General features: G+C 36.1%; 1 protein-coding gene across 1 annotated transcript in view; it reads left to right on the top strand.

Annotated features, from left to right (window-relative positions):
- The window catches only part of LOC104488802 (NEDD4 family-interacting protein 2-like), a 25,743-nt gene extending 15,994 nt beyond the window's left edge, over positions 1-9,749 (top strand). Inside the window, exons 6-8 of the mRNA XM_010130882.1 lie at positions 940-1,064; positions 7,596-7,701; positions 9,473-9,749. Of these exons, the coding sequence (XP_010129184.1) occupies positions 940-1,064; positions 7,596-7,701; positions 9,473-9,531 (290 nt within the window). The 3' untranslated portion in view covers positions 9,532-9,749. The remainder of the gene's footprint in view (positions 1-939; positions 1,065-7,595; positions 7,702-9,472) is intronic.
- Positions 9,750-10,822: the final 1,073 nt, after the last annotated feature.

Here is a 10,822-nt window from a genome sequence, read left to right as displayed (position 1 = left end):
CTTCAGTGGTTTTTGCGTTCGTTGTGGGCTTCCCAAGCGTTTTCAATTTTCCACCACCTTGTCGTCTACAGAAGTCCTGAATTGTTGTCTTCTGCCAGCTCCCCCAGCTTTTCTCTTTGATGGTTTTCTTGTTAGTTGCCCTCACTTACTCCCAAAGGTGGGGACATCACCTAACTGGGAATTCCCACACTTTGACCTTATGCATGCAAACTGAAGTCAATACAGAGGATGTTGATTGTCAAGTACATGCAGATATGAAACTTTAAATTGTAAAACTACTGGGAGTTGTGTAAAAGTGTTAATTGAAGTAACAGTGGTAGTTACACGCAACCTCCTTTTTTGTTTCTTGATTTCTTAAGCTTCTGTGTAAAACTTCTACGGCTTATTATATATTATGCTTGAATATTGATCTAAAAGAAAAGACAGTAATCAATGAAGCATCACCTTCGCAACTTACCTTCATTTCTGTACTATGTTTACAGAGCAAGAGCGGATGCTTTTATTCTGTTCCATCCAAACTGGATAAAGCTGAATATGCAGCCTTGATACATGCACGTATGTGTGCATATATTTTTGGTTATAAAAGTGTAGCAAGGGTTTTTTTTTTCTTTGTTATAATCCAATTCTTATATGTATAGTCCTTTGTTCGCATTTACCTTTCACGTCTAGTGTTACCTGGTTAGATTTGTAATACTTTATGTTGGAATTTTTTATGTTTAAAGTAGTAGGTTCCAGCCTGTTTACCATTTGCTTTGTTATTAAGTGACTATACCATGGGGAATGTCTGGGTTCAAAGTCAATCTCTGAAAGCCTCAATTACCGGAAGGGAATTACTGACTATGTAAGCATGTCCTTCGTAGTTTAAAAGTTAAATTAATGTTAAGTCTGTTTGCTTAGCTATACAGATTAACAGAAGCTACTGTTTCTTTTATTTTCTAGTGGCTTTTATTTTCAACTGGATTGGATTTTGTTTATCCTTCTGTATAACAAACACCATAGCTGGAAGGTATGGTGCAATCTGTGGATTTGGTCTGTCCCTGATCAAATGGATTCTCATTGTACGGGTATGTTTCTAGATTCACACTGTACAGACTCTTTTGATAGAATCAAAATATAACAATTTATTCAAGAATATATAGTAATGAAATTAAAAATCAGTATATTAAGTTTCAATGTTTAACAGAGTGCCTAGAATTTTCTCAAACTTCCGCTTGAGTAGAGAATTTACTTGCTGTATATTCATGTGTGCTTACTAATGAAGAAGCTTAATCTATTTTTATCTGACATAGCATTTTACATTCATCTTTCCACTAAAATAAATGCAGAATGACTCATTCTTTTCACAAGCATGCAGAAGTGGAGCAAGTACGTAAAATGTCACTGGTATTATAGTCCTACATGGAAAATTTATAAATGGCCCAACCTATCAAGGGATGGGGGGCAGAAATCAGAAAACATTTCTTCCTTGTATCTGATTCTTTTATTCCTTGTAAAATACATACTGAATCAAGTCAAAATTGAATATTAATTTAGTCACATTTTTACCGTCTTAGATGCTCAGTTTCTTGATATTTTCACTGCAGGACTAGATCCTTTCCAGAAAGGTATGTTAGCCAAATAGGAGTTACTTAGCCAAGTAAGTGGATGCTAGATAAAATGTAATGATTCTTTCTGAACTTGAATTCTATGTGAGACACGCATTTAAAACCTTATCCTGTCTAATGAAGCAAGAGGTTTTGGATAGCTTAGTTATCTTTTATGTTCTGCCAACTCTGAATTTTTTTCTTTTCGGTGTGTGTGCTAGTAACTTCATTTGATTTGGTCTTAGCACGATAGCACAAGGATTGTAGGGAGAAGAGATTGCATGGTCCTTTCTGGACATGTCCTGCATCCTCCTACATTCTTTGTAGAGCTGAGGGTGATTGTATTGTGGGTTTGGGTTGGTTTTGGTTGCTTTTTTTTTTCCCCCTTCTCCAGTGCAAGGGAATGTTACTGGACCAGATGCTATTCTCGTGTATTTAGTTGGAATTCAGGGTTTGGGATGGAATTTATCTTAAGAGAGCGAGAAAACATGAGTTTTTCAACTACGAATTCATTGGGGCTATTTTCAGCTTCCCTTGAGGCACACTAAACAGAGGGCAGAATTTGCTCTTTGTGTCATTCCTGTCTGCTTGAAAATGTGCTTGTAGCAAACACAAAATGCTAAACATATATGCTAAACATCTGTGGAGAATTACTGTGTTCTATATTTAAATTCTTGTATGTAATCTGTTGCTAATTCTAATACATTAGAATTGACCAATTCCAAAACCTTAGGGGTGGGGGTTTTTTTTCATAGTGAAGATTGTCACCTTCCAGTGTTGTCTCCCTTTCTAGAGACAGAAGCAGAAAGCTCATAAGGTGTATGTGGACAGTTTTGTTTTCATGGTGATACACAAGCACTCATACGCGCACAAAATTGTTCTGTTCCTTTGTTTCAAGTTCCTCTAAAGGCTTGTGCTGCCCTTTCTCACTCAGGGTCAGTAGTACAAAAATTTATATAGTGTCTAAACAGTATGAGTTCATATATGCTTTCTTTGTATCAGTTTTTACTGGGGGCGAACAAAAGCACAGTTTTGCTGTTGGGGCAATTCTGCAGCCATGGTTGCTTCTGCCTAAAGAAGGTGTGTGAGTAATGCACATAGGCCAGTATTTGATTGATTGCTGGTTTTAGTAAATCTTCTTTCCAATTAAATGAAATTGTAATTAAAAAAAAAAATTGTATTGGTATATATGTGTAGATGTGTGTATATCAAGTAAGATAGTCAGCTTCCTGGAAATTTAATATTCATTTGATATTTTAATGAAGTGTCAAAATATTAAATGCTTACTCTGACTCATAGAAGTACTAGTATTTATATAGAGATAATGTAAATACCATTTCTTTAGTTCAATTTAGCAATTCTGTTTCTTGGTGTTTTTTCCTGGATTGCCCACAGAAATGAATACAGTACAGAAATAAACCTTTAAAGAATTCACATGATCTGGCTTTATTCTGGAGGAGACGTGGATCTCAGTGCACAGTTACATGAATAAAAACAGCAATGTGATCTCTTAGTTGATTCTACCGAAATGTTCTAGAAATGGCAAGTGGGAAGCACGGTGGCAGGATGCAGTAAACATACTGAATGATAGCTGGATGGGAAGTGTATGAAAAGTGTGCAGAGCTGCTTTATTCATTCTGGCAACTTTTCACACATCTTGCCATTCCTACTTCTTATGTGAGTACTGGAGACATTTGATTAGACTTTTTATCAGTGAAGCATGCAGTCTGGAGTCTGGTAAAGGCACAGATACCTGTCTCCAATACCATCACACCCTGCCCTCCAGCTGCCTCCCACATCACAGGGAGGACAAAACCGTCCACCGTGGTCACTAACAGGAACGGTTGAAACGGCACTTCAAGGTTCATTTAGTTGCGTTCAGCTCACTGCTGGGAACTGAATGCTGGTTTGAAAATGAAAAGACTTTAATGAGTTGGGGGTCTTTATGGGGCTGGTATTCTTGGCAGCGATTAACAGTAGGGGGTATACAGAAGGTCAAAAGCTCCTCTTTTGAGGGGTCAGCAGAACATCCCTGTCTGATAAGATTAAACTAATGTGGCTTTTGGTGTTAATATCTAAAGCAGCAGGCTGCTGTTATGTGTTTGGGATGGCAGGCATTGGGGGGAAAAAAAGGAAAATCTACAAGTGGTGATTCGTTATAATAGAAAATGTCAGATGATTCTGGCAAGTAATACAAGTTTGGGGTTTCTTTACACACACATGTATTTAGATATTTTTTAGAGTTTTTAAAATAACTTTGCCACAGATCAACTGGCACTGAAAGTGTTATTTGTATATTAAACTGCTGCACAAATACCAATTTTACATTTTTGTTGAATAAATTACTTTTGTCGTGTCTTAGTCATCTGCTTTACTTCAGCTAAGCCTCGTGTATTAATTTCAGTTTTCAGATTACTTTACTGGATATTTCAACGGACAGTACTGGCTTTGGTGGATATTTCTGGTACTTGGTAAGTGACAACTGAAAACATTTCTGTTGTGAGGTGGAATTATGTAAAGACTGATCATGTCATTCTAAGTAAGAGTTCTGTAACATGTTTAGCTATGTGTTTTTCTTTAGCTGTTGGTAGTTTTGAGTGTTGTTTTTATTTCCATAGTAGTCACAACGTTATTGGTTACCATAGTGGTGTTCCTGTGTGAACAGTAGAATATTCAAGCGACCTTCAGCTCAAAAAATTTTGTCCTACATATGTAATTATGTACGTACCTGAGAGTTGTCATTTGTGCTTTATATGCTGCTTCTGCTGATCTAGGGGTGCAGAAGCGCGTAATGAAACGGGCTTTATGTAGAGAACATATCAAAAAGTGAGCGATATCTAGTAATTACGTGTATAAACCTGTATGTCAGGTATTAAATTTTAAGAAATGTGACTGATCTTAGGAAGGTAGTTTCTGCTGTCTTGTACGTAGGTCATGAAATGTCCTTTTCTAGTCCTTTGAAATTCGTACTGCATCAGTAGTTTCTCAGTCAGACGAGAGAATGGCTTCATGCTTTCTGATCACAGTGCTCCCATGATGTCAGCTTTCTCTTAAGAAGTCTGTATGCTTGTGTTCAAAGTCATAGATGCATCAAATCCTGCTCTTCTCTCTGATTTTTAATTAGGATATACTAAACCCCAACGAGTCTTCCTTTTTTCCTACTGTGGATTTTGTAATCTGAATATGGTATCTGGAATGATTTTCTTTTACAGAACTGAATGCTACTACTATCCATTTTATTTTCTGGCTCTGGGAGCGTAGTAAACTGTTGCTGGTTCAGTAGGTGGCACTCTTCTCTTTGAGTCAATTGACTCAAACGGCTACCAGCAAATGTTAGAATGAATTGAAGAGTAAATTAAAAAAAACCCCAAACCTGAGATCCTGACTGTTTGTGACTTGTTATTTATCTCACAAGAAATGCCAGAAATCTTAAACCATGTTACCTAAAACTTTCTCTGTCTGCCTTTTAGTAAAGTTTGAGGGAATTCATCAGACTTAATACCCAACTTGCTTTACTGTTCATTTGGTTCTTTGAGATATATAGAAACTACAAATGTTTAACACATCACAGGACCAGTCCCTTGAATGCTTTTGTATTCTGTTTGAGGTGATTGCATTTAAGTAGCAAGTGAAACGACTCTTCACAGTTACAAATATCTCCAGATAAACCTTTTAATTAAAAAAAAAAAAAAAAGCAGCCTTGTAGTGCCCGAAACGGGGGTTTGACACTGTTTTCACTTGAATGAAAATAGTGTGTTCTTCCCCTAACATTTTGTAACGTGCCTTGGAATAACAGGCACTGTGAGGCGTGCGGTATGCATCAGCAGTCAGTTTTCCCTTGTCTTATGAATGTTTTGCATGAAATACACCAAGAGTGTCTTTTAAACTGATAAAGCAAATATACCAAGATTGCTAGAATACCACAGAAAGATTTAACCCAACAGATCTGCTTAGCAGGGCATGGAGGAATATTACCAAGTCATGGGAGCTCTGGCAGCCAGATCTGTATTTCATTGTTTCGGGTAACGTTCCCATTAGAGCACACACAGTAGCATGTCCTGTGTTTCTTCAGAAGTGAATGAACTGTGTTGGATTCTTTGTTTTGCATAGTACATTGACATAATTGAGCTCACCTATCGCCATCTTCTTCACTTCTCTGGTGTTCACCTATCTGTTTCTGCTCCCTTCCCTTCTTTCAACATCTGGAAAAATCTGCTCACGCTTCATGGAAAAGTGAAGTGGTCTGCTTCCAAGGAGCTGTCATGTACAGTGAGCAAATTGAAGAGAGAGACAATTCTAATTTTTAAATTTAAATGTTAGCCAATGTTTCTTTTTGAGGAAAACAATGGAAAGTGGTTTTGTTTTGTTTTAGGGTTTTTTTCCCCTAAACAGAGAAATATAAAATACGGGTTGAACTTGGACTGGTTTTCCAACATGTGTAATGCAGAAAGTATGCTTTCAGGCACCTTGAGAGCTGCCTGCCCACCTTTTGCTGTTTCAGCTGCTTTCCAGTTGAATGTGGGACTATCTCTGGTAACGTCTGGGTAGCAGCTTCTGTAGTTAGCTTTTGATCCAGATCTTGGTGCATTCTTTTCTGTGCAGACTTCACCTGAATTGCAGAAATATGTCTGGGTTAGGTCAAAGTTTCAGTGGTTAGCAGAGCATTCTCTGTGTTTGGGGGTTTTTTATGTGTGTCCTAATGAGGCTTTGGTTTTTAAAAGGCAAAGAGAAAGTAAATGAAATAAAAATGAACAAGTAAAAAGCATTTAGATAAGAAAGAAGCATATGAAGACAAATCAGATTCTCAACCTGGAGGGCAGGAAGAAAAAGTCCATCATATAGCAAAATATCAATGTAACCATGGAGATTATTTTATTTGGGTGTAAGATGATGAAAAGGATGAAATCCTTTGCTAAACTTGTTAAGTTTCAGTTTTGATTTTCATTTGAACCATTGGAATCATAATGCATATGTGTGTATATACAGACATAAGCATGTATCTTCAAGGTACCAGTGTTGTTCACTAAATGAGGAGAATTGCTCCTTAGGCTTGTGTTTCTCTCCACTGGATGTAGAGTTCAGATTTCAAGCCCCCCAACTCTTTGGGCAGAATGTTTTATCTGTGTTGGATTCTCCCTGATCCAACTGATGAATAGATTAATCTGCTGAAGTTTACATAGCGGAGGAAAAGGGATCAAAGAGCTGGGTACACTATGCAAGAATGCAGTTTTTGGGCATTTGTTTGTTCAGGTGTCTAGTGAATCTCTGCACTAGTAAAATGATGTTGGCAACATGTTAGTGATTTCCATTGTTACAACTGTAACTTCTGTGTGACTATTCAGTATCTTTTCTTCCTCTTCTCAGAGCTGAAATATTCTTTCAAATGCAGTTAAATTTAAATATTTAAAAATAATTTGAAATCTGGAATTGACATGTGATCATAACACATATTGAGTAATTTTCTTTGAGTTGACTATTCTTCCTCCTCTTCGACAGGTGCATTTTCCTGGATGGTTAAATCTCAAGTCACAATTTAATATAATTTATTTTTGGCTTGTTGCTAAAGCAATCTGTACTGTCTTTTTTTTTCCCCCCCTTTTGGATTGCAGTACGTTTATCTTCTACATTTCTAAATTTGTGGTTCAGGTAGTCTTCTAGTACTTATTTTAGTACTAGTGCTTACTAGTAACTTATTTTAAGAATTTGCTTGAAAAGAAGGTGCAGCATACATTCTTCTTTTTTTTCTTTTTAAGTTCTTTCACACATTCTTTTTGGCAGATGATACTTGAATCCAGAATGAGTGTAAAACTTCTGAAGAGCCTTCCATAAGGCTGTATTCTAATACCACAAGATAAAAGCAGAAGACTTGTTCGTTGAATTTGTGAATCATGCATAAAGACCTTGCTTTAGTTACTATCATCTAGATTTAAAAAAAAATATTTTAATGAGAATAATGTAGGATAGTGTGGACTTAGGTTGATATGCCTCATTTTGTGCCTTTGTTGCTTTCAGGACTTCTTCTGTTCTTTCGAGGCTTTGTTAATTATCTTAAAGTCAGAAATATGTCTGAAAGCATGGCAGCTGCTCACAGAACAAGATTTTTTTTCTTGTACTGAAGGTAAGCAATTTTTAGTGATAAGATTGTATCTCCCAGAAAAACTGAGAAGAATTAAATACTTAGATTACCTTGTCACCTGGTTCTTCAACATCTGTCGTGAATGTTGTATGTATTCTACATGGACTTGGAAATATCTGAAGTTTCTCAGAGGCTTTAAATTTGAAAGTAAATAATGCATCCTTGTTCCCTCCAGTCCTCCTTGGAAATGATGTTCAGTAACAAAACTGAAGAGGAACTGCTTGATTTTCCTAAGCGAGAACCAGTACCTGCTGCCTGTGAGGAAACTGTCCTTTGTGTTGAAAAACTGGCTTTAGCAGTCAAACTGTTGTCAGCAAGTTAGGAAGCACTAATCTGCCTGCATATTAAATCTGATTGACATGGGTCTGAACAATAGATAGGTATTGTCTCTCTTTACATGACTGGATTAAGACAGTCATGAACAAGTATGATTATTGTGTATGCAGCAATGTGCTTTATATATCCTTCAGGTAGCTGACTAATTGCTCTGCCACATATCCACTCTTTTTAATACTTTTTATCCATTAGGTGGATCTATTGGACTTCACTATGTGACTTAAATGAGGGGTCTCTGTATTCAACCTCTTTTACTTAAACTGTATGACAAGATAAGTTTAAGCCTAGAAATTAATACTGTAGCACTTCCATTACACTGCAGTTTACTTAAAATGCTTAAATACTGTAATACGACTTAACTGAGAAGCTGTGTTTGCTGTAATAAGGCAGATTTTCATAACTTTTCTCCAAGACTGGTCATAAGATCAGTATAAAGTAATCAGCAACACATACTGAAGCCTGAAAAAAATTGAGGCAGTATTTGCCTAGGAAAAGGACAGTGATTTAAAGCCAGCTAATGATTCATAGTTATGCTATACTACATAATTCTTGATCATGGAGTAAATCTGTTAACTGTAACATCATATTTCTTTTGAGTGCCCTTTTGTCAAAATTATGCGGTAATTTAAATAACTCAGGCATATATTGCCTTTTAGTAACCAACCTACATTGACAACTACGTGGCAACGTTTCCTTTTTGCAATGGTTACATATTGCTCCCTTTCTTACTAACCTTGTAAGGTAACCTTGTCAGAGTATCGAAATTTGTAGAGACGGGACTGAAGATACCTGCTGGCTTTCGGTACCATAAAGTTTTAAAATACTATTTAAAAAATAATTGTTAGAACTAATTGGTATTTGAAAACTGTACCTTGAAGAGAATAGTGAAAGTGTGGGATAATGTGGTCTGGGATTCTTTGCTCTCCTGCAGTTAAAATTTTACTTTGGGACAAAACATAATCCAGCATTAACTGAAGTTAATAGCTTGTCCTCTCTGAGTTTGGTGGCTTTGAATTCTTCCTTTACGTGTAAGCATTACTGAGATGTATGGGCTAGTAAGGTCTGTGGAGCGTTTAGAAAGCTGGGCTATTATTTTTCTGAAGCATCTTAAATGTTGAAACAGGAAGTTCAAATTAATCGCTGTCCCACTTAAATGTCCTTATTCTTGCACAGGCAGGTAACTTCCTCTACAGTGACTATTAGTTTTAATAAATAACAAATATTATCTCTTCAGTTACAAAATATTCTCAGGTGTTCTCTTGAAATGATAACAAAATAACAGTAAATTTTAAGGGTTTTTATCCCATCTTGACATGGTGGAGGGAAAGGCTGCTTCTTTGCTGCTTCTAGTTAGCAATGCTACTTCTGCAGTGAATCGCTATGATGAACTGAAGCACAACTCTTTCTTTATCTCCAGACTGCATTGAACAGACATTCCTTTCCTATAGCAGTGTGAGACTTCCAGATGATTTGTAACCCTCGGAGTTAATAGGATAGAAGACTACTAAAAGCAGAAGACAAATTAGTGAAGATACAGCTTCAAAAATGAATGTCAGGGTGGTTTATGCTTAAATACCAGTTCTGGTCATTCTAGTAAATATTTATAATTGCTGCCTTTTATTTTAGCACATATGTATATGTGCTTATTAAAAAGATAGTATTGAGGTAAGAACAAACCATCTGTTAGTATAGATTAGGTACAGTCAGACTCGGTTAATCTGTGCTCGTTGTATCTGAAAGATTTAAGTGGTAACTTGTTTTCCAGCCTGTATGTACCACTGACTTGTTGATCTGAACTTTCAGTACAATAAAATGCATTAAATGATTCAGATTAACAGTTCAGACAGTTTTTTATATTATTTAGATTCGTCTAATGATTGTGTAGAACATTTTCAAGTTTACTAAACCCCAAAGTTCCTTGTTGTCACAAACTTGTATTCGCCAATATTTTATCAAATTCAAATTAATATACTGGTTTGCATAAAACTGGTACTCCACTTTGAGTCCTCTGTAAATAACTCTGCATAATTGACTGTTTGAATTGCTTCTTAGGAAATATGTCAAAATATATTTTGTAACAGCATATTCTCTAAATTTTGTTTAATCTTAGAGCTACATACCTATTTTGTATTGGCTATTAAGAAAATAGTTACTATTAGATGTGATTTTGGAGGTAAAGGCATTGAATTGTTTGTCTCATACTAACTTTCCTCACATGAATTATTATTATTAACTGGTTTGGGCTTGAGCCTGGAAGTCGTTACTCATGTGCATGATCCCATTCAAAGAGTTCGTTCACATTAGCACAGATGGACAGTCTTACATCTTCCGTCCCTTGTTACACAGTTAGGATCCTTGTAGGTGCACCTTTGTTCCTGAAGCAGTGTATTGCAAGTGTATTCCCTGGGATATAACACTGGTTCTGTTTAAGAAGTCTTGAATATAATATAAATAAAACATCTACCATAAGGGCTTCTAAAAAAAAAAAAAATTCATGTAGCTATCTTTCAATGCTTGTTTAGGATAAATACTTTGCTCTTTCCTAGGAATAAATGAATTTAAATGTGAGGTAATTTTGGGAATAATCTATGAAGGAAGAAAAAAATAATCTCACTTTTAAAGCTCTGAAAGTGGAAATTGTGTGTTGCACCTCTCCCAGTATTCATGTAAGGTATACCATTACTTCCTTAATTTCCTAAAGGGGTACTGTCTGTTGTTCATGCATGTGAAATTTCTGAAATTTTGTGAAATTTATGCTTCTCCTTCA

Source organism: Buceros rhinoceros, unplaced genomic scaffold (assembly GCF_000710305.1).
Source record: "Buceros rhinoceros silvestris isolate BGI_N320 unplaced genomic scaffold, ASM71030v1 scaffold37272, whole genome shotgun sequence".
In the NCBI taxonomy this organism is placed as follows: domain Eukaryota; kingdom Metazoa; phylum Chordata; class Aves; order Bucerotiformes; family Bucerotidae; genus Buceros; species Buceros rhinoceros.
This window is presented reverse-complemented; position numbering and strand designations above follow the sequence as displayed.